The 24,913-nt window shown below is 40.7% G+C and overlaps 1 protein-coding gene and 1 long non-coding RNA gene across 3 annotated transcripts in view; one reads left to right on the top strand and one right to left on the bottom strand.

Moving 5' to 3' along the window:
* LOC147241388 (uncharacterized) overlaps positions 1-24,913 on the top strand; it is a 116,062-nt gene that overhangs the window by 14,825 nt on the left and 76,324 nt on the right. Inside the window, exon 1 of one of the 2 annotated variants that reach the window (XR_015111081.1) lies at positions 2,843-2,897. The exons of the other annotated variant lie outside the window; for it this stretch is intronic. This is a non-coding gene — a long non-coding RNA (uncharacterized LOC147241388). Of the gene's footprint in view, positions 1-2,842; positions 2,898-24,913 lie in introns of those variants that run through there. 2 annotated transcript variants of the gene reach the window in all.
* Positions 8,537-24,913, bottom strand: part of tmtopsb (teleost multiple tissue opsin b) — a 41,408-nt gene continuing 25,031 nt past the window's right edge. Inside the window, exons 3-4 of the mRNA XM_086192259.1 lie at positions 21,338-21,571; positions 8,537-13,606 (exon numbers count right to left, since the gene is read on the bottom strand). Of these exons, the coding sequence (XP_086048385.1) occupies positions 13,316-13,606; positions 21,338-21,571 (525 nt within the window). The 3' untranslated portion in view covers positions 8,537-13,315. The remainder of the gene's footprint in view (positions 13,607-21,337; positions 21,572-24,913) is intronic.

The following is a 24,913-nucleotide window of genomic DNA, read 5'->3' as shown; positions in this document are numbered from 1 at the left end:
TCAGATGTGGCTCTTGGCATTCATGCTGAAAATTTGCATTTTTTTGTTTAAAAAAAGAGCATGTTTTATTAGCATTTAAGTGCTTCCTGGGAAGGCTCTGAGGATCTGTCATTGCTGTTTACCAAGACGTGCCACAGGGTAGATTGTTCTACAATTGAAGAGACAAATCAAGAGCTATCAAATCCTTTTCAGACGTCCACCTGAAAAGAAGTTTGGTGCAGTTTGATGTGTCTGAGTCCAACAACCGTCATCACGAGAACAAGTCGGCTGAGTTCCACGTTGTTAATGTTGCCTTTAGCAACAGTTTTGGGTGGTTTTGCTGCGTTTTGGTGGCTATTTGGTTCCTCTTCCTGACTCTGTCTTACTAACACCTGTCAGAACCAAGCAGGGTGAAGCTGCTTTCAGCTTCTGTGGTCCACACCTGTGGAAGAAACTCCCTGAAACTCTTGAGGGGGGCACAAACTGTCAGCTCCTTTAAATCAGGGCTGTAAAGATTGCTGTTTACTGCAGCCTTCTTATAGTATTGATTTGGTATTGATCTGGGTGATTTGGTATTAATGGATTGATTTAATATTGATTTGTCTGCTGTCGAATTGATCTTAAACTGTTTTATTGATTTCAATTGATTTTTGAATGTTTTAATTCATGTTTTCGATTTTAAACTGATTCTAACTTTCAATTCTCTCTTTACCTCTGTAAAGCACTATGAATTGCCCTGTGTATGAATGGTGCTAGACAAAGAAATTTGCCTTTGCCTTTGCCAAAATGCCGGGTGTGAACGTGTAACCAGAGACAAACCACCACACTGTGGCAAGCTGTCTTTTTTTGCACTGACACAAATCCACAGTTAATATTTGCAACAGTTTAAACTGTTGCGGCGGCGGGAAGGAGTGGGTAAATAGAAAAATAGATGCCAGAAAACTATCCTGGTGTAGACGAACAGCATCTTGACCAGAACTCACCGCTGTGGCATGGGAGGCAGACATAATAGCGAGGAGGCTAAAACACATGAGCACAAAGTAAACACAGTACTGTACCCACTGGCAACCATTAAGATGGCAGGACACGACGGTGCCGCCACATCAGGGGGCACTCTGGAGTGAGTCATAACAAGTGTAACGAAACCTTGTGTCCAGAGTAGAAGTGCGCCTGGTGGAAAAATCCTTTTAAACTTCCTTTTGTGGCAAAGTCTCCAAACCTTTCTTTAACCTGTTGGGTTTGAGAGCTGCCATTTGTGGGGGCAAATGAGCCACCTCCCACCGCAGGTATCATGTGGCTTGTAACACATCCTAAGCTAGGCTAATAACCATTTTATCTGGAAGAAAATTTCAACAACTAAATTGACAACCGCCCCCCCCCCCCACAGATGCTTCTACAACCCACAAACAGCCATTAAAACGCTTTCCTGCGATGTTTATCCAGCTCCTGATAACCTGCTGCTAATCCGCTTTAATCTCATGTTTCTGCACCATTTTGCGGTTATTTGGTATTTAAACATGCTGTTTTTATGTCCGTGAACATTAAATGTGATGTTAGGACCTTGACAAATGCAGTTATTTATACTTCACTACATTTCAGTACAGCTCTCATTCTCACATAAGAAAATGTACTTTTGAATAATTAGCTATTTGTAAAAACAAGTACACTATTACTTCAACTCAAGTCAAAATTTTCTTTCAGTGAAGTTTTTTTTTGAGTGTAGAGAGAGAGATCGAGAGTTCAATTGCAGTGAAATGTCCAATCGAAGTCTCACACATCCTAAAACTATCACATGTAAAGTTTTTTTTTACAAAAAAAAGGTGACATCCACCAACAACGTGCAAAGGAGCACAGTTATCATGTCCTGCTTCCCTTGATCATTGTTTTGTCAAACACGACTATTGAGCGTATAAACAGCATTTTACTGATAAACTTTTACTATTTTCAAAATGAGAATTTAACGCACGTTGGTCACAAATAAAAAGAATCACAAAGACCACAAGACATTGTGAGAGGCAGGTGCAAAGGTTTCTAGTTCACAAATAAATATTTAATGAATCTTTTTTATTTCCGGAAGTGTTCTTCCTTAGTATTCATTGATTCAGTTTTGTTGCACAACACCATTGTAATGTCCGTCTTTATGTAGTCTCATTCCAGGAAGACTTCCTGCCTTGCATGGAAAATATGTTATGAGAAGTATTGAGTCTTTTTTTGTTATTGAATATTTATTAAAACGGGTTCCTTGACAATGAATCTCGCATAGCTCGTTGTAGATGGAAGAAATTGGAGGTGCGAAGACATAAACTAGACGGAGAAGAGGAGAGGAGTGTTCCTTTACATCAGGGTTAGTGACTAGTTGGGGTGAATGTAAAAGTTGGTCATTTTAAAGCAGGGGTGTCCAAACTGGTCCAGTAAAGGGCCGTGTGGTTGCAGGTTTTCATTCCAACTGAGCAAAAGCAACACCTGATTCTACTTAAATCAACTAAGCTGTGTCCACATGGCTCATTTGTTGGATCGGGTGTTGCTTTTGCTTGGTTGGAATGAAAACCTGCAGCCACAGGATCAGTTTGGACACCCCTGCTTTAAATGATCAACTTTTACATTCACCACAACTCGTCACATCGGGTGTTTACAACACTTTCATTTAGCTAAATATGCTATGACAGAGTCCCTTTCTTCGTGATAAATCACCATCCTCAGCTGCAGTCTCGCCATTTTGTATTTCATTCAATCCACATCTCTGAGTCTTTGAGTCCAATGTTCCATGGTAGGTAGGAGGGGCTTAAGCAAGTTCATACTAATCCTCTTATGGGCTATCAGCACAAGAGCCCTGAGAGAATACCTGTCACTCCTCCTTGTCCCCTCCAAAGGCGTGTTTCCTAGAATGAACTGTTGTGGCTCCAATGAGCCAACTGAAGGTAAAGTCCGTCTTATTTCTCTTCTCACATTTTCCAAAAATGATCGTAATTTTGGGCGATCCCAAAAGTGAAATGTCCCCCATCTAGATTCCTGTCATAGTTGATATGGCCAGAGGAGCTTTAAAAGATCTTGTCCTTAAATTCTAGTGAAACTCTCTCCAATTAGGGCTACTTAAACATTTATACCAGGACTCCTCTCTCTCATCGTCCGCAATTATGGAATCAGCCTTCAATTCCCATTTGGAATCTTTTTGTTTTCATACAAATCCCTTGTATGAAGCAGGTTACAACTCGGGGTGGGGGGTGGGGGTGTTAACAAAGATGACAGGTGGAGCAAAGGGCAAAGCGAGGCACAGCAGCCCAATTCAGGCAGGACCCAGAGGGGTCAAGGACAGGGTCAGAATATTTTATGAGATGAGGATGAGCAACAGCGTTTGTCTACATCCTCGTGATCAGGTTCACCATCAACAAAAGGCAGAAGATGATAGATGGAAGCGAATGGCGATAAACTGGTGTCACGTGGCCGTGCTTGTGTTACATGTGCACGTGTTAGTGTGCGCATGCACCTGGGACTATGTAATTTATTGTGATGAGTATTCTCATTATTCAACAAACCCTTTGACAAGTCCCCTGGTAGCTGATTCACAGCTCAAAAGAAGAGAAGTCAAATACAATGGAGTTAATGAACGAGCGCGATTATGTATGTGCATGTGTTAAAGTCCTGTTGAAAGCCCAACCAGAGTAACGGCTGCAGTGAATAACCAGCAGCACGTGGCCACTACGACCCAGTGAGGACCGTTAGTGAGATGAAAACCGAGTCGGGTTATGAACTTAGACTGTTTGCTACCACAATTTCATTAATTATTATTTACCACAATTTAGTGGTCGTCAGTGATGATGAAGTCCAATTTAAGAAACAATGAAAACTCTGTGTTTTGCTCTTTGTGCTCGTTTGTATTTTTTTTGTTTGTTTTGCTTGCTTTTGTGTTTTTTTTCTTTTTGTTTTTTTTAAAAAAAGTTTTCATTTGCTTTCATGTTTTTCAGTTTGTTGGTAAGTGTTATGTTTTTGTTTCCTTTTTTGTGTGGGTTTTGCACCTCAGGATTACAAGTTCCAGTTTTTCCTTTGTATGTTTTGCTCTTCATCGCACTGTTGATATGGCCTTTCTTAGACTTAATGGGCAACTGTTTGACAGTAAGCCAATAGCCAAAACTTTTTTTAAAATAACAACATTCTAAGCAAAGTACACAAAATGATGCGGATCAAAATGAATTAAAGATGAGAGGAGTGATGATTGATTAAGCCCTCGCTTCACGGCGACACTGTTTTATGAAAACTTTATCGGTAAAGGTGGGTTGGGTCATCTTTGCATGAGGGGTGCATTAAAGTTTAAAACACAGTTTCCTCTTGTCAGTCAGTGGCACTATGACTCAATATTGGCATGTACGTGTCTTCAATCTACAACTCGTAGTTGTAGTTTTGGGCAGATTTAATCGCCTCTAGCAGCATTACAAACGATTTCATGTTTCATAGCATAACATGGACATTTTCCCAATTGTGTGTATGCCTGGTTTGTTTGTTCACACACAAGTCAATTGAAATATAATAAGTTGATGGACTAGTATGAAATGGCACACAATAAAAACATTTGCAGCTTAAAATCAACCTCAGACTAACCCAAGACCCTATTGTGGTGAACATAGCAGCTGAATCGGACATCGAAAACCTCTGAAATTCAAGGATTGGATTTTGATTGGTTTCATTTTAAAAGTCGACACTAATCCATAACTTTCACCCGAAAAAGTTCCATTTATCCAGCTCAGCGTGGACATTTAAGTAAGCAGCAGGGTGAAGACAGAGCACAAAGACAGGCAATGTGGGGATATTTCTCAGCAGGGGAGACAGGTGCAGGAAAAAGCATGAGAATCAGTGAAGCGTCCGGTGTGCTAATGATCGCAGAGGGAGGTGTACGAGGAACACGGAGCCTGGGGGGGTTATATGAGGTGAGACAGAGGAAGGGGAAAAAAAGCAGAAAAGAGACCTTCTGCCTAGTTCCCTGTTGGATGCTGGGAGTTCTTTGACATTTAGGGAAACTACTCTGGTGGTCACCTTACTGGTAATGACAGGGAAAAAAGGATACTGGTAGATCATTTGCTCCACTTACCATGCTAACACCTTGGTTTGATGGGCTGGACAAAAAAGGATGGCAATGAAACTCCTATGTTGTAAAGCACCATAGTATTTGTACTGAACTGTATGTAGCCAGATTTTTTTTAAGGTGTGTTCACATGTCACTCATTTTTGTTGTTTTCTATGTTTACATGCAGACCATATTCTGACTACTGCTGACCTACCGCTCCCTCCACCTTCATATACTGCTTTGTTTCCCCTTTTTCTTTTAATGTAAATTCCCACTTTTGTGTGGTCGTAATTACTGTGGCCACTAGATGGCAGGTCCCTGTCATCCAGTTCTGATTTCTTTTTTTTCTTTTTTACCCTCTCTCTCACCCCTTTCCTCTCCAATGAGTATTAATTTCTTAATTTCTTTAATGTAATTTTTTTCATCATAAATAGCTCTATTTATTATTTTTTAATCCTACTTCCCCTCCAAGAACTAATGCGCTGAGAAAAATCTCTTTTCTACTCTCAGCAACATAAACCATACATTTGAACTGTCGCGTCTGCACATTCCTATAAAATGTTTAATCCAGGAACATTTCGAGGGTAGGAGATTCAGTGAAAACAATTAGTTACAACTACTTCAGGGGCTTTTTTTTTTTTGGCATCGTGTTGTCTAAAAACTGTTTAGCTCATTGAAAGTGACATGAACATTCGTCCAAAATGTTTATCATGAAACTAATGAGGATGCATGTTGGGATTTAGTGGAGACACATTTCCAAAATGGATGGAACTTCCTAGTGGGGATGGATTCAGTCCAGTTATAAATGGGATGCGGCAAGATGATCCAATTACAGCTAAGTCAGAGGAGGGACACGCTAAGGACGTGTCAAACAATCAATTGTTAATAATGGAGGTGTTTTCCAACTCTTTCCGCTTCACTAATTGTTTCATGGCAACACAAGAGCATTAGTGGAAAATTGTAAGTGAGTCTATTTATCTTTTGGCTCATCTTCAGTGTGTGAATGGTGTGTGAATGGTTATATTGGTTGTAATTGCTGTAAAATTAATAGTTTGTAGAGAGGGCTGAAGGTTTCAGGCTTCTTAAGCGCTGCTTAAAGTGAAGTCACATTTATTGCACTGTTGTTGTTTTTTTGTTCCCACTACATTTTGTTCAGTATTCTTGTAAAGAATACAGTATGAAATTCAATTTAATGGCTTAAAATTAGACTCAGGCTAGGACGGCAACAATATTAGATAATGATAGCTTTCATTTGCCCACTTCAGAAGAAGATCCCGAATGAGAAGGCCCAAAACTCTGTGTAGGAGTGGGTGGACTGTTCAGATCAAACTCGCTCCGACAAAAAGACTAGGGTTGGAGGAGGGTAAACTGGGGTGGCAATTTCCCTCCACCAGCACGTGTCGCTCAGTGTGAACACAACAGGCATCCCGGCAATTTGGGGGGTTAAATCACAGCTTTTGTGGCAATGTGAAAAGGTCTTCAGAAACACCTTGAAGTTGGTGATGGTTTACAACCATTAAAGTTCCAGAGACTTTAAGTGTTCCTCAGTGGAGGTATTTACTTTCTTGAAACATTACATTGACACTTGAAACAAAGCTGTGTGTCCAACCCTGAAAGCTGCCAGCATCATGAATACTCCCCGGTATTCAGAGACTGCTGCATTGGCCTTGAGGGCTTGCAGTTTTAGAATATGACTGAACTGCTTGAACCTGACAGTTATAGGTTGAAGAACCATTGGAATGAAAAATCTTCTCAGATCTAGTTCTTTATTCTGGTATTCAGATCAACAAAAGACTTGTATGGAAAGAAATGACATTGGCAGGTAATGGAGGCTTTGATGCGATGGGCCCAAACAAATAAAGCAAACAAACCTAAAGAAGCAAGCAAGGTTGTGTGTCAGTCACACCAGAGCCATACATGGATGCTATGAAGGATTTGTACTCGCTGTTCCCTTCCTCGTGCGTCACTGTTGGTGCCAAAAGTGACTCGATTACCACTTTCACTCGGTGCACTTTGGTGTTGCACAGCACGGCAAGCATATCGTCAGAATAGGTCAGTGTGTAAGCAGGGCCAGACGTCTGTGCGGCCCCACAACCCGGCCGCATCGGTATTTCCAACATGGCTCATAATTGGTAAAGAGATGGCAGCAACGGTAGGAAAGTTGCAAAAAAAAAACCCACGTATGCTTTGTGAAAGCAAATCAGCAGATTAACTGTGGTTCTCAGTGGCAATGAGTGGAGTAAATGGATCTCTCAGGATTGAGTTGGGTAGAACTTCAATACCAGGGCTCCATTCTCAGATCACCAACACCAGACTCTGGTCCCATATTGTGTGTCTCTGACTGGACTCAGGGGCGTATTCACTTTGTGTGCAATCAAAATTCTTCCTCAGATATTTATGCCCCTCTAACAACCCTTGTGGCATAGACTTCCCATAGACTTATTGAGAAAGAAGTGAGAGAGAAAAACATTGAATAAATTGTTTAGACAGTCACACAACCATCATAGAACTTATTTGACTATCATTAGGTCTGACAATATTTCAAAGTCTACATAATTTCCACTATTATTCACATCCATCTTAGCAGAGTGCTAACAGGAATTAGCTGGGTCCACAGTTGTTCCATAACTACTTCCTGTTTTCAGCTGAATATTTTTTAACTGTTTATAGCATAACAAAACTTGGTGAAGTGACTCATTCATCCGTGTGGTCTCGTAATACTTGTGTTCATCCGTGTGGTCTCGTAATACTTGTGTTCATCCGTGTGGTCTCGTAATACTTGGAAAGCCTGGAAAGGGCCCAAATAAACTATTTGGACATTTGGTGGGCTTAAGTCTCAGGCACATTCAGCGCTATGTAAACGCCAATCAATATCCACAACTACTCCCTCGCTCGCGTTGTGCTTCTACCAGAAATAAATACCCCTGACATTTGTTTAATGGGGCCTTTAATGCGCATTGTATGGAGTTAGCATTTAACTTTGACTCAAATGATCAAGCAGCATGATTTCTATATTTAGCCCTGTTTTGCACTAATGTTCAGCTATCACCAAAAAAACAGTCCTTGTTCTGAAGAGGAAGGAGGACTAAACTTGCATCAAAAAGTGGTTACATAAATATCTCCCTCTCCATGAGCACGTGCATTTTAACAGCTGACTGCTGTGGGATTGTGGAAAATGGGGACAGCATACATTAGATATCTTTATCTTGATCATTTTCACTAGTCAGTTGTGAAGTCTCTATGCAGTACAGTAACAATATTTATTTCAATTGCTGTGCTGATAATTATTTTGCTGTGAAGCCATCACGGCTTGTGCTACTTTGTCAACTAGATCTATCAAGTGGCTCCAAGAATGAATGGCAAACACTGCCCTGCAAGAAAAATAAACTTTCTTTGTTTTTGCATCCCAACCAAGACACACGCATAGAACGACATGACTAGTTCTGAAGTGGTGGATCACAAATGCACAGCTAAGTCGTGAGTCAGTAGAAGCATAGTGTTTATTTATTTTGGCAAATAATTACAGTCCAGGCAAACAAAACCAGAAAGGTGGCAGGCAGCGGTCAACCATAGAGACATGGACGAGAGAACACAGTAGAACACAATGCTAAATGGCAACATGAGGACCTGATGGGAACCCATGTGCTTAACAAGACAGGTGGACAGACTGGGGGGGGGTAAGGGGCAACACTGGGAGCAGGATTTGGGGAGACAGACAGGGGAAGTTAAGACATGATAAAACATGACTTCACCGATGCAGGCAGGGAGAGGTGGGGCACAAATGTTGAATGCACCTAACTCCAAGGATGAGGAAAAACAGATTTACTATAGAATGACTGGTTTAAATGTGTAGTCCTTGAGACTGCTCTATGTGAAGCACGAGTTTCCAAAAGTCTGAAGTGAAGAAATGTGTTTCAAGTTGAGTAATAAAATTCATGAGGTATGTAAGTGGTTTGATTGGAACAGTGTTACGACTGTTACAGTCTTGCAAAGATGACAGCCTGCAACTTTTCAGTTGTGTAATATAATAAAGTATAATATAATATGATAAAGATAATTGCAGGGACTTTGAGATGGAATGGTCATCATTCTTCCTTGTTGTTACTTATGTAATCTGTCTCTTTAAATGAATGAAAAGCCATAGTTGAAATGGTAAGTGGGTGCCATAACTGAGGAACAAGGGACATCCAGCCATATTTACTTACAAGACAACATATTTGGAAATTCATTAGCTACTTTCAGCCACCAGCTAACGTTTAACCAATGCTAGCTTTTGGATAAAACTAGCTAATGAGTTACTAAATATTTTCTTACCAGACACATTTGACTAGAGTTTGTTAATGAAACTTCAAATGGGTTGTCTTACGTTGAAATATGGGGCTTGAGAGCTTGGAAATGGGCATTTTTAGATAGTTCTGCTGTGTTCTAGTGGACCGTCACCATTAGCTCCAAGTCAAGTACAGTATATCTGACTTTACTTTTCTGCATTCAGTAGGGGGGAGAAAAATCACCTTTTGTGAGCTCATGACACTCATAGTTTGAAGTATTATCGGAATATTATACTACTGCAGTCCGTGTACATGTAGCAAGTGTATTTCCTGGCAAAAAAACAAAATGACACAGTACGCCCAGGGAGCGTACTGTGTTAAAATATAGTAGTGATTTTTTACTATATTTTCTGCCTTGTTGGATTCCTTGTCTGTGAATCAAAGTAGCCCAGATGGCTAATGGCTTGGACGTGTGTTGTAATTCATAAATTACATTACTTTTAATTAAAGCTCCTGCATGGATTCCCTCATAGTCCCATTCCCTGTGACTCATGACAAACCTACAACTTCTTCACAGACATTTGTAATGCATGACTACAGGGCTTCAGCACCGGAAAGATAACATTTGTGTTGAGTATTACTTTCAGATTAGAAGTTTACTTTGAGCTTCTGCCAAGATGTGTACTGAGAGATGTATTGTTGACTTTTTTTCTTGTGTGTATTTGCAGCCCTCAGCTCATTATTCATTCATAGGAATCAGTTAATATTCCATTCTAATTCTCCAAATGCTGCTTGTTTGTCACGGCGATGGCTATAATTTAGAATGTTAATCTTCTCCTGTTCCCGTGAATGATGCCTGTGTTAATAATTGATGGATTAATCAACACTTGCGCATATGACTAAGAGGAAAAAGAGTGCGAGAAAGTGAGACAGAGTCACAGTTTCCAAAGTTAATAGAAAAAATCCGTTTGTGACATGATTTCATTTATGTTACATAATCAAAGAAATGTACATCAGGAGACAACACAAAACACATTTCCACCAATCAAAGAGAAACAGCAGCTTCAGAAACATTTCAACAACTAAAAACACTGAAATCTTTTTACAAGTCCCTCACGTCCTGGCCGAAATGTCCCTTTAATGGTTCAAGAATTCCAGCATTGATTAGAGAGGGCCTGTTTGCAGCAAAGTGTGAATGAAGGCATAGTAACAACACTGGCGGTTCTAAATTGCATAAATTGTTGCTTTAAACTGCTAACAAATCTTTAATACTCTGTATCAAATCCTTAAATATCAGGCATGAAAACGGGGTCAGGAGAAAAAAAATGCTCATCCAATTCCAACAGAATTACCATCTTGAAAAAAAAAAAAAAAGACAGAATAATCCTGCTAACTGTAGCTATATACTTGAGTCAACAAAGTATCCCATTAGCGCCCCCCAACAACAACAAAAAAAATCATCAGAATAGTTTATGAAACTCGCCAAAGAACACTGTGCTTCTCCAAAAATGTTTTGGAATAATTCCTCAGATTAAGAGATTATTTAGTTACAAATATACTTGGCTTGACCTATTTATGTGGATTTTTGTAATTGAATTACCGGGGCACAGCGAATGCAATTTTTCACTCATCCTGGCTCTCCTGAATCAGTAAAGTGCTATTGTGCTTATATCCTAACACGCTAATACCAACCTAATAAACATGCTAATTCTTGGCATGTGGCTAACACACTCCCCTTAAGATGCCACACACACACACACACAGAGCACATTCATTAACAAATCTTCCAAAAATACACACATCTGAATCTGCACATAAAGGGTTTTGTTTCAAAAGAAAACTCCAAATGACTCTTTAAGGAAAGGATTCTGCTCTTCTTTGTTTTAAAAGCAGATATCTCCCAGAATGAGTTATCACTTCAGTTCCAAACATAATGAGACGTTCTTTCAAGCATTGTACAAAAGCAGGCATCAGTTTTTCCAAGCAGTGGATAGCTAATGTTGTTACCACCCTCTTTATGTTGGCTCTGTGTAGCTGTGTTCTGACTCTCCAGCCCTGTTCTTTTACACACATCAGAATAGAATAATTCATCCTCCAGCACAGAAGTCCAACAGAAATTTGATAAGTAGTCCTCTGGGATATGTTCCTCTGGGCCCTTTCTTTCTTTCTTTTTTTATTTTTTGCAAAACTTCAGGCAGAGGTAAGTGAGGTTAATGCAATATTTGTGCTCTCGCGTGATGGGTGTCATGCGAATGACTCAGGCCCTGTTCAGACCAGGGAATAAGATGCGTCCTGAGTGGTGAGATGACAATTTGTCAACAATTTAAAAAGAGAGAGAGAGAGAGAGAGAGAGAGAACTGAAAACTTGCAACTGATCAATCATTTTGATCTCCTTTTAACCTGAAACGTTTAAGGAAAGTAGTTGATTCCAGTCTAGGGATCTGGCTTTCAAGCGATTTTGTTGCTAGCTTGTCAGCAGCTACGGTTTGGATTTTGAGCAACAGAGTTTTTCCTCTAACATACGTTGGCCTTTATTCAGCTTAACAGCACATCGACTCAGCGAGCCCTGTCGTTCATGTCTCCTATCCCTGTTTAAGTTCACATTTAGCATTAAAGTGTGTCTCTGGTAACCACTCACAACCGGATCAAACCTCTATGTGTATATAAACACCTAGGTTTTAACTGTGTGACGATTTGTGTTAATTAGAAGTGACACACTCAGGTTTGCTACTCAAATCGTGTGGATATGAAACATTCATATGGTCACTGTTCAATATCGCGCCCTGGGATGTGTTGACTGGTACATCCATTCATTTACAACACATTTTAGCATCTTCTTTGCCGATCAACTTGAACCACAGAGATTGTTTCAGACAGACAGACAGAGAGAGAGAGAGAATGCTGGGTGAGCGACAGAGAGAGAGAGGCGCACAAGTCCAAAATTAAAAGCAGAAGGGAAACTCTAAACAGGACACACTGGGTCAAGTCCTTGGCGTGTTCTTGACAAAACAAACCACCCAAGATGTTTGACGCAATTTTAATATGTCAGCGAGCTCTTCAGATTCCTTAGACGCTGTGTAATAATTATCATCAGGTGTTGATAGTTTGTTGTTCATAGATCAGCTGATTTCATTCTCAGATCAGATATTGGTGCTGATTCACAGACAGATCCAGATTCTACTCCATTGCTTGCTCTTGTTACACATTTATAGTGAATGAATTTGTGTGTATATTTTTTTCTGTTTTAATAAGAAGTGCGGTGTGGTTTACTGCAACCTTTAAAGTTAACGCCAACAACAATAATCATGATGATAATCAAGAAAAAAAATCTCTGGTATTGCAGTCAGTATCAGTAGTGGAAGATATTTATTCATTCCAATAGGTTTGGAACAGAAATATGTATAGTTATCAGATTGGACTTTCGAAAAATGTAGCTGAACTGAATGCATCTGGGTTGGAACTGAGTAATGGGAAGAGAACTGAAAAGGAACTGAAAATGTTCTCACATTGGAAGTAAAAAATGTAACACAATTAAATTGTTTCTGGGGAAAAAGAATACTGTGATCAGATCTGTAACAAAAGAAAAAGGTATCGGAACTGGATTGTAGCAGATATGCACGATGGCACGCTGCTAAATGAATGTAGCGGCATGTGGCCCGGACCACCTGTGAATGTGGTTTCAGGGATCAGATCCTGGTGGTTCCAGGTCTGACGAGGGCCTTGATGAAGCACTATGTGTAGCCCTAATCCTCGTGTTGATTGCCCGTTTTGTTTACAGTGCCTCTGATAAGCCGGTAGAGACCAGAATAATTTGGAATGTGTCTCTTTTTGCTGACTTCACAGGCCGATAGTGGGATTAAAACGTCCCAGCTTGTATTTAAGACTCCCACTGAGATCACTTTCTGCCCGCTCCTTTCCTCTATTAAGAAAAATTGGTTCCTTAATTGGAGTCCTTGTCATTCCATCTCTTTTCTGCTTATGTTCAGAGAGTGAGTTATTGTTTCCCAGCTCTTTATTCCCTGTAGTGAGCCACCAGAGTCAATTTGGGTTTGGGGCTGTTAGCAGCAGGGATGTGGGAGGCAGCGGCGACTGGATTCGATGGAATCACGTGATTGGCCCCCTGTGAGGATCCGTGGATGGAGTTGGGAGTGGGCATGACTGAGGAGGGGGCTGCAGCTGACACCTGGTGTTCCTTTTCTTGGCGGACTGTGCGGAGAGTCTTGGTCACCCTGGAAAATGTCTTTAAGGTGGAGCCTCGTTCAGGGGTGGAGCAGTTGACTAATGCCCTGAAACACCTGTAGAACTGCACACACAAATACAGTATAAATATTGGCAGTGAGTGAGTGACTTTACATCCCAAATTCAGTATTTTAAAGAGAAATTTGCCAACAACTGAGCTAGCGATTGCCAGTCCATCCTCTTGTGATACCACTTTTGTCCCTCAGAAGGCGATAATGAGTCACTTTAGCATGAGGGATTGCGCGATTTTGAGAAGACAAAAAAAATCTTATTTCTGTTTTGCATTATGCTGCTGACTTTGTAAGGAGACTGAAGATCGGATGCTGCATCAAGATTACTGCTAGTGAACTAAGCAAGATAAATGCTAGTGGTTAGGAAGTGTTAGCACTACATTAATGTTTGCTTTTTCCATCATTTGTTAGCTGCATTTTTTTTGTTATAATTTTAAGTGAGTTTAAAACACAAATAGAGCAGCATTTCCAGCAGCAGAGTTTGAAGAAGCTGTGTCGGTACAGTGGACTGGAGGTGGAGTAGCAGAGGACGTACAGAGATTAGAATTTCATCAAAAACCAACACAACAGTAGTAGTAGCAGGAGCAGTAGTAGATCCACTTCATCCTTGCGTCTTCCCTCCTCCATGTGTGGGGCTCTAGCAGGCAGCGTGCCCCCCTGGATAAACGTAGTGTACTTAGTATACTCTTCGATTCCACATGTATACTTAAAGTCTACTACATTTCCCCAGGGTGCCGCAGATTTAACAGATAAGCTGCAAAAAACACGTCAGTTCATACCATGTCATTGTATTGAGTCATTTTCAGCATGATTCCAGCATCTGAACAAAGCGTCAGTCAGTGACTGAGGGCGGTTAGCGGTGCTGTCAAAGACAGAAGACCCCGAAGTACAACAGACTCATTTGGCCATCAGCCTGCGGTCAGAAGCTCATTTTGTCTGTTTCTGTGTGTGGAATATCCACCTGGAACACTCCTGAAGAGAGAGAAAAGGCTGTTATTTAGCTCACTTGTAGCTAGTTTTAGCTAGCCGCAGAATTTTTGTTTGTGTTTTTTTTCTTTTGGCACAGTTGGAGCAAAAATCGTACTGAAAGTCAACAGACAGGAGGAGCTTCACAAATAATTTGGAGCTCATGGAGGTTCGACCCCCCCCCCCCCCCCCCCCCGTTAATTTGAAAGCAAAGCCAACCAGAAAAGCTTGATGTGTGAAGTGGGTGGGAAGTGTGAAGGAGAAAGCGATGTCTGAGGACAACCGGGAGGCCAAGTCATCAGGGACATCAAGCAAATATCATGCACAGATTGAGATGTGGAGACTGAAGAGTCTATCTGCAAATAAACCGCTATATTATCTTGTTTTTCTTTTTTAAAATTCAATGCATTTAAAGATAGCTATTAATATTTATTATTATTGAAACAAGGACTCTTGTTTTTCGACCAATCTGCTTTTCAAATGATCAGAAGTTGTCATAATAAGATATCATTGGCGTACATTTCTTTCAAATTATATTTCATATTATATTTCTAATTACATAAGAAGTGGCTCCTGTTGTGTAGCAGCTGCCACTGCTGGCTCACTTCCACTGTCTACTGTTTATGATGGACTGCCACCTCCGTATTTATGCATGATTTGATTTGCTGTAATAAAACAAGGTTTTACAACACTTGATCAAATCAAAGCTTGGAGTTGGCATTATCAAATAAAACAATTTAAAAAAAATTTAATTCCCTCCCTTTGGATTTTGATTTCCTCCTACAGGAGCATATTTTCATTTTTTAGAGCACCTGTATGCTAAAGTAAACCAAAAAGTTATTTATTTTAGCTGGTAAAATAAGATTCTCATGTATTGCTGGTTTATATTCATTTATTTATATGATGACAATTCTGTTGACACCTTCTTCTGCTTTACTTAGAGCATGTGTCTTTTTATATCTTGTTTCCGTTAATTATGTAAGCTATATGAATCATTAAAAGTTAGCCGACATGCTGCGGTTTACATTTCAGTCGCTTAGATTTCAGAGATGTAGCAAAACCTTTTTAATATTTAATCGCAACATAAGCAACCGTGGGGGCGAATCTATAAACACAAGCCGTTTGAGACCAATTCTGAACTACATTCCCAGTAGAAGGTGACACGCATGTTGATGGGATATCGCTGCTGTCCCAGAGCATCATTCCATTCCACTTTGAGGTTCCCACCATCCTTCTCTATAATACTACCACCGCTGTATGGGTTTCCATTCACAAGAGTTTTTCCCAAAGAACAGATTGTATTTCTGGCACAGTCTTGTTCTTATACAACTAAATTAAATGACCACAGAATTCCACACTGCTGTGCATGCTGGCGGCTCACAACCCGTTGAAATTAGGTGCCAGCGTCAAAGACAGAACCCCAATAGAGGCGGTTGTGACGGAGGCCCAAACTCACCGGTTGAACAATCTGGGAGGCAGTTAATGTTGTTTTGTACATTATTATTCACTGGCTGCTTCTCTGGTCAAACTTAGCTCAGGCTCGGGACCACATTTGTTTGTAATGAAGGCTGTTTTCTGCTCATGGATAATGTTGTTTTTGCTTTTATCTTGTGTGTCTTTGCTTTTATCTTGTGTGTCTTTGCTTTTATCTTGTGACATGAGCCCATTTATTAGAGTTGACTGAGATGCTTCAAGTCCAGCTCACAGTATTCTGGAAAACAGGACAGGAATGCTGCCGTTGTGGTTGTACTAATTCTGTTAATGTGCAATTTAACTGTATTTTAGGTGTGAATTTATCTGCTACCTTTTTTAAAGTTTATCGTTATCGACTTAATCATCGGAGGTGGACTGCTTGTTGGAAGTGTGGCTTGTTAACTCACCACTAGCTGTCCCCTCTGGCAGGACTTGAAATAACTGACCACTTCTCCCATTTAACCAGAACAGAATCCACAGAAATAAACAGACCAAGTCAAGGCCACTCGAGCCCTACTGCAGGTGTAGCAATTATAATATGAGGAATTACCGTAACATTTATCAGAAATGCTCCAATGCACTCCGGCTGCCTTGTCAACCAGCTTGGCTCTTTGGCTGTGTGAGCATGGTTGGGTCCTGTGTACCCAGGTTCAAGACGAGGGTTGGGTGACCCGCCCCTCTGCCTTTGCTACGTCACTGATTACTGATCTAAATGCTCTTTACTGTATTAAATGTCTTCAGTCATGCCAATTCATGCAACAACTGCCCAACATCTTGTTGTAACTTGGCGGGAGAAACGCACACAGACAAAAACAGCAGAGCAGTTGACGACTATGAGGGGTGCAGATAAACTCATTACACTGTGTGTGATTACAAGTGTGTGATTTACGACACTGGATTTTTTTTGCTGATATTCAATATTCCAATAATGATCATCCATCCATCCATCCATCCATCCATTTTCTACTGCTTATCCTGTTAAGGGTCATGGGCCATGGAGGGGTGGAGCCTATCCCAGCAGCCTTCACCCTGGACAGGTCACCAGTCCATGGCAGGGCCAACACATATAGACAGACAACCATTGGCTCTCCCAGCCACGCCTACGGTCAATTTAGAGTATCAATCAGCCTCGTCCCCTCTTGATGTCTTTGGACTGTGGGAGGAAGCTGGAGTACCAGAGAGAACCCACGCAGGCACAGGGAGAACCCGTGCTCCAGCCGGGGCTCCTACCCTCTTGCTGTGAGGCGACAGTGCTGACCACTGCACCACCGTGCTGCCCTATTGATATTCCATTCAGTCAATATTATCTGTATCAAAAACAATTTCATATTTGACATTCACATTCCATAAAAACTGACAAAACTAATGTAATGTGAATTTGAAAAAGTCAGGATATTACTTCCTACAACTGCGCCTGATAAAGACTTTTAACTCTAAAGTTCTGCTCATTGAACTGATTCTGATTATATTAAATTATGTTCAATATCTGCTGATACTGATGTGCTATAATTACCATGCATCCTCTGAAATGGCTTAATACAATTCCCTCTGCCACATGATGACTGGTGTAAATGACTCCCGTCCCATCAGAATCCTGTGACCCACGGGATTCCAGAACATTTAAGCCTGTAAATCCCCGTACGACATCAACATCGTCTCCTTTTTTAAGCAGAAACGCTATAAATCACTGGATGACGGGTCAGGTCCAGGGTGTGAATCTGCGCAGCGCTTGAAGTCTTCAACTCGCCTCAACACACTGCTGCCATAGTTATGGGCTGGGAGGAACTGAAGACTGAAAGCGCCACACAGTAAACATCCAATGTATTTATCTGAAAATTCAGTTAGAAGCTTTATCAACACACACACACGGGAAACTTCCCCGGTGTACTACTAGACTGTAACAAGCCAATCATCAAAGAGAAGTAAATGTCTCCTAAGCTCAAAAGTGACAAAAACGACGAGGCAGACTGCGGTGGAGGAAGATAAAGAGACGGAGAAAGATAAGAGTGTGTGAGAGAAGAAGGAAAGGTCACCACCACAGTGTGTCCTTCCCTGATAGTAACATCACATGCTATTCAAATCAAAGCCACGTTACCTTTTGGAGATTAAAAACAACTTCCTCCGCCCATCACCTTTCTCCTCCCTGACTGTCTTTCATCTATACATCCTTTTTTTCCACACTTCTTTCATCCCAATTTCAACCTTTCTGCACCCTTGTCTTGCATACCAGTCCATTTCCCTTTTCACTCTCCCTCCACCTTTCCTTCTCCTTTTTAACCCATTTTTGTCTCCTTCCCTTTCAACACTCCTGATTTTGACTGAAGTTTCAAACTTCCTTCCCTCCTCCCAACAGACATTTTTCCTCTTACCCTACAAATTACTGTCAGTTTCATCATTTAAACTTGGAGAAAAGTCTCACACGCAGAAGCATGGATTTAAAGAAAAAGCCTTGTTAGATTTTTATTTTAAGCAATGTCTTTTATGTTAAGTTAGGCTACACGTTTGTCCCCTGACTTGTAGTATATGGAGCTGGTTGTATTGTCATTGGTTCCCTCAAGCAAAAGCTAATGCCATTTTTTTATGTTGTTTAATCAGAGGATATAATACTTGACAAATAAAAGTTCATGATTCTAGCATGTTCACCCACTAACCTCTCTGTTTTTAATGTGTACGCAATCGTTAGCAGTACAAAGCTAACGTTATGCTATGTAAGCATTGTGAGAGTGGTATTTACTGACATTCTTTCGCATAGAACAGAATTTGAAATATCTTAAGCTTGTGTTGACCAAAGACTTTATTTCAAGCATTTAACTGAAAAATCCATAAACCATTTCTAAATGGGTCCATGGAATTGAACGGTCGACAAACTCATTTCTGGGTTTTAACACTCTGTGTTGCTGTTTTTCACAGCAGGGAGGGTTTTGCAGGTTGCCATTTAATGCAGCAGTCAAGTGATTAAAACCGTAAAACAAAATGTTGGAGAAGTTTTGCTTTCCTGTCCAGGAAAACTAATGATAGATACAACAGCCCTGTGACCAATTGACCACATTTTATGACACTGACCAGACACAGTCAGCCGAAGTCTATTGGATGTGCTCTTCTTTTCTAATAATCTTAAATCAAAGAGTTGTTGGATTCCTGGGAATACAGCTGAGCAGTGAAGGTGTAAATTATACCGGACGATGACTTTGAGAGTTTTTAAACATTTGTTTTTTTTAAAGACAATTTTGTGGTGGTTTTGTGACTGGAGTCATTAAGAAGTGATGCAATGACTTTTTTAGCTCAAGATGCTTATTTGTGAGTCCTCCAAAAGAAAAAAAGAAAAAGTGAGGCATTATCTTTATCTCGATGCATCATCTCTCTACGGATTGAATAGAGTGTAACCCTCCGTGCAGTCACTAATATCTGTATGGTAGGGTATTAGATATTTGCTAAGCCAAGACAAGATAAAGTTTATTGTTGATTAAATAAAACTAACCTGTAGTGCTTGTCGTGGAGCAGCGTAGAGCCACGCATGAGCTCTACTGATGAGATGCCAGCATTCCTCCAATCTACTGATGACTTCCCTAATGATTTATTGAAGGTGAACTGCGGCACACAGCACCTTGAAGTTTACTCTGCTGTCAATTAGGAAGGCCAGTGGCATCAAACGGATTACTTCCTCTTCCTTTTTCATTAATTTGTCTTGTTTTGTCCTGTGTGGTGCCCTTGAATGCCGGTGATGCGTATCACCACATCGGCGGGGCAGCCCGGCGGAATGTGGCTGTTACGGCTTTGAAATCTGGGTAATAACGTTTCAGCTCATGGTCTTACTGCTCTGTCTCCACCTTGGTGCGCACATCCCGCGTTACATTTGGGTTGATTGCTGGATATGGAGAAGTGTGAAGGCGTAAATGAGGAGCCAGCAGATGGAGAATGGATGTCTGCTATATTAAGCGTCCCAGGGTGTGAACCTCGCATCAATTCAGGTATCTTTTTCATTGACTAAACAAGATGATGCAGTTAATTAGACCCAATTTGTTGTTACACAGTTCCACAGTCAATTCCAGGACAGCAATATTTTGTGGGAAAAAACATGTCAAAACATCTCCAAACACAGGTAGAAACCAGCAGCCTGATCCAGTCGCTTCGCCAAATCCCTCGTTCCACTCGTGTCATAATTGTGACTATTTGGTACAATGTTACAGACACGACAGTGTTTCATTTTCTAAAAGAACCTCCTCTGGTACAGGGTGGTTAGATATTCTGGCTGGAGAACTTCCTTGTACTGCATTGTTCTGCAGCAGTGCTTTCTGATTCAAGCAGCTGATCTTCCCAAAGACAAAGCTGTCTGACAAAGAGAGTAAAGTAACACAGATGTCCCAAACATAGTGTCAATGAATATTGATTTGTTTTAGGTGGGATTATATTTAGTTTATTTAGTGGATAAAATATTTGCTTGTTTTTTTTTTTTCCATCTGTCAGTACGATGTTGAGGTACAGAAACACTGCCGTTTCTCTCCACGGAAGGTACGCTGACCCCGTGTACCCAAGGCTGAGACTCCTACAACCCCACGTCAACACATCTGAAATATCCCTTTAAAAATCAAACACTAGTGGTGAAGCAGAGTTGTCCATCGCTCTGCGCCTAAAAAAAAACCCAATGTTTTTGATTTGTGACACTCGAGAGTAATCAAGTTGGATTTTGCAGCACCCACTTCACGCTCCTCTCTGAATAAAATAAATTCTAGCTTCAAGTTGCTTTAGAGATTATTGAAATAACAGTGCCATCACTGTCGACGTGCACTTTAGAAGAACAATGACGGAGAGAGATGGTTTGTCATTCGGCTGAAGGTTTTTCGAAATAAAAACAAAATGTAGCTGAGTTAAAGAACAGTTTTTATTGTTCTTCAATATTCATAGAATCTATGGCAAGGCAAATTATATCACTGTTATAGTCAGTAAAGTGTTGAATACAACTTACACTTTGCAATTTTTAAATTTATTTTGTGTCACAAACAATTGCTGACCCTGAAATTATCTCCTGACCGCCAGTTTGTGAACCACTGGCCCAAAAACATGCAAATTGCTCCTGATTGAGTATAATTTTCCAAAGGCTTCAGAGTTCAGCTGTTATAAGAAAACGCGGAAATCACAGGATCTGATTGTTGGAAACCACTTTTACACATTTTCATCTGGGAGTTTGATGTTGAGAGCCACATAACGCTCGAAGAAAAACCTGGAAGCATTGCACAAAGACCTTGAACTTTAGCTTTCCCGTAGGATTTCTGAGCCGTAGCTCTTTACACAGATACGCAGCTATAAGGGAACAGAAGGGACAAGAATATTGTGTCAGAAAACCTCACCTGTTTGTTCATGAAGATATAGATAAAGGGATTGATGACGGTGGAGAACTTGGCCAGCAGCGAGGGCGTGATGCTCACCTCTGGAGTCACAAGGTCACGGGGGCCAAAGGTTGCCATCAGGGCCACCACCCCGTATGGCAACCAGCACACTAGGTAGCATGCCACCATGGTGATCACCATCACCAGCACCCGCTGCTCCCTCCGGCGAGTCACCACGGAACTCACGCTGCGCACCTGAGAGAAGGACAAGGGAGAACTTTTTTTATACATGATCAGGGGTGCGATTTTTCTGTTTTTTGCCGGAAAGCCATCATTTTTCGACCTGAAAATGATGCTGACATGATGTGAATCCTGCAAGTCCATTTTTTTCGGGGGGGGGGGGGGGGGTGCACAGCCAAGTAGCCTAATTTAAACACACTAGTGGAAATCGACTTGGTGTGTGTGTGTGTGTGTGTGTGTGTGTGTGTGTGTGTGTGTGTGTGTGTGTGTGTGTGTTTGTGTGTGTAAACTAGCCTCAGGTGGGGGGTAGAGAAGACGAACATAAATCTTGTCCTACCCAAAAACACAAGCATCATTGTTTGAGCCTTCAAGCAGAAAAGACAGCTGACATTCCTCAGATGCATCATATGATGAGGCGTCAGGAAAGATTGAGAGGAATTCGGGGCTTAACATTCGTTCTGCTATTAATTCAGCTCTCAGTTTTAGAGTTCAGCAAATTACGTGTAATAGTTCAAATGAGCCTTAATGGTCTCTGCTCACTCAAGACCATCAACTAAAATCCATAAAATTTTTAATAAACCTTTAAAATAAACTACTAAAATATACAATCAAAAATGGTTTGCTTTGTATCTGCAAGTGTTGAAAATTTGTGCGAATTAGAAATGCAGCTTCATACAAACCTAAAAAAGAGGTTTAACCTGCAGTGTATTTCTTGTCTAGTTCTAATATCTGGTGCTGCTTTGGAGTCCCAAGGTCACAAGACATGAAAGGTGTTGAAAAATTTAAAAACAGTACAGTGTGTGTGTGTGTGTGTGTGTGTGTGTGTGTGTGTGTGTGTAAAATTTTCACTAATGTATCATTTTCAAGAGGCATGAAAATACAAGTCCTACTCTCTGGATCTGATTTGGTGTTGCTAGGTCACATGACATGGAAGTTACTGAAAGGAAAATCAATTTGCAGTGCGACAATATAAAGGCAGCTTTTTTTGCAGTTACATTCATAAATCACGATGTCAAATCACCCTCATCATCAGAGTTAAATCAATGCACGTCCTTGCCTGTGGTTTCATGGCGCATTGATCCAGTCAGTATTGAATCAATGATACGATGACACTGAAGCAACGATGTCGATACATGTTGCACTCACGCAGTGCCTTTACTTTGAAATTCTCAGGGATGACTGCGGTCAGTGTTACTTTGATCTTTTTAAAAAGTATGAAACTTTTGGCATGAAGGGGAAAACAATCTGCTCCGATCGGAGGAGAAGAAACACTAAGACTGTTATTACATTACAACTTTTTCCTGAAATAGCTTTGTCATCTGAGTAAATCTAGCTCTTTGATGGCAGGATGATCCGTATCTATAAAGAAATGACGGGAGTTGCAGAGGGAGCAAAACATCTATATGCATCTATGGCGTTGGCTGTTTCCTTTTCATTGTGATGAGTGTGAATCACTCCCATGGAGTTTATTTATACACTGTAATTACAGCGATCCTTCCACTGCTGAGAGACACAAGTGCACTCGGAGATCAGACTTCCACTGAAAGCCCACCCCTCAATTACACGAAGATACACAACTGAAACCATCACATGTATATATTTCTGGAAGCATTTTACGAAAGATTTATGAATATGCATGAATCTCGTCATAGAGTTCCATGTGAAATTTCCTCAGAAATCAGTATGAATGACTCAAAAATGCCCTGCATCACTGTGAACATCAGGGTAGAGATGTATGCTTCCATGGATCATGTTAGTGCCTACGTTCACAAGGTTGCCCTCCCTCTTTTGAGATTCTTTAATTGCAGACACTCATTAACACACTCTTTGTGTGACAGACCACTGCCTCACAAAAGGAGCCTGTTAGCAAGAACATGCCCCCAGTCTGAACCCTGCTGTACTCCGTTGTTTGTCGGTCCTCTACTGTAATCATTCAGCTTGCAGGACTCAGGCTTATGTAACAGTCTGTTGTATTGTTTACTGGCGACACCCCCCCCCCCCCAACTTGCTAAAATGAGAAGGTAGCAGTCAAAATCTGTTATCCAAATGAGAACAAGAGGGGGATGATATTGATTAGTCAATTAAATGATCAATAGATTGATCCCCACTTATGAAAAAGAGAGAGAGAAAATAACCACTTAAAAGCAGTAGCTGGAAACGCTTGGAAAACTTGCCAATAAAAGTGTGGTTATATAATTTTCACAAGTCAAAAATAAACAGGATAATCAATGAGAGGGACTTGGTTGTAGGGATGAGGTTTTGTTTACGTTGATTATTAAGAGTCAAGGGACCAGTTTGGTGTTTTAAGAACTTTCTATGTTGATTTTTAACACAATTTTTGACCTTTCAAAAAGCACAGAATGCAAGTAACTGTTGATGCAGTACAGCTTTTAAGTCAGAACACCATCTATGCTTAAATATAAGATTCATTCTCATAAAGCTTTGAACAGCACGTATAGAATTTTTCAGTTACTTTGATTGTTTCCACAATCAAAAAGCACTTGTTTAGACTTACAACGATCAAACATCTGTTCTTATCTCAAATGCTGCCATTTTGTTGGTCTCTTTCACCTTCAAAATCAAAATGATCCAGCTTGAAAAACTGGTGTGTTTTCTGGGCCGCTGAGGGTTGCAAACATGGATTTAAAATCCATTTCTCATTAAAACAGCCCTCTGTCTGACCCGTCTCAACCCTCCACGTGCCGCCTCCTCTCTGAACATCATCTGATCTGGTGCTAAACTCTAGAGGGCATTTGTTGAACCCCTGGAAGAGGAGTGGGCCCTACTACCTCAAATCTATTTTCCCTGATAACGCGCATTTAATTGGCTGATAATATCAGAATCTTCTGGCTGTTTGGCATCCTTCTCACACCTCATCTATCTGAGCATCTTTGAACAAACAGGGGGAGTGTTTTTTTTTTTTAAAGGTTCCTGTGGCAACTGCATTGCCATGCCACAGTAATGTAACAGGTAAAATAAGAGGAACTAAATGTAGCTTACCTATCTGTCTTAGTGCCTGCGAGTTAATTCTCTCAACCACTATGAAACAAACTGATACTGCTGGGAAGTTGATGTGGTTTGTGAATGCTAAAGTCATAAAATAACATCAGAATGCGGTATTCTTAGTCGTACAGAAACGACAGAAATGAATTTGTGACTTACACAAGACATGTCCTAACATTCTAGCAGGGCGAAAAACGACTCAAACACAGCACTCCAAACAATTAGGTCTCCATTGTTGAGCTGCCACCAATGGAACAATAGCTTCTTTTCATGATCACATCCTTCTCTACAGGGTAAATACTGCTGTATTTCATAAATAAATGGCCCACTGGAATATATATGACTCTAAATAAA

Source organism: Aulostomus chinensis, chromosome 21, assembly GCF_037954235.1.
Source record: "Aulostomus chinensis isolate RoL2024-O1b breed Wild chromosome 21, RoL_Achi_v1.0, whole genome shotgun sequence".
Classification (NCBI taxonomy): Eukaryota; Metazoa; Chordata; class Actinopteri; order Syngnathiformes; family Aulostomidae; genus Aulostomus; species Aulostomus chinensis.
This window is presented reverse-complemented; position numbering and strand designations above follow the sequence as displayed.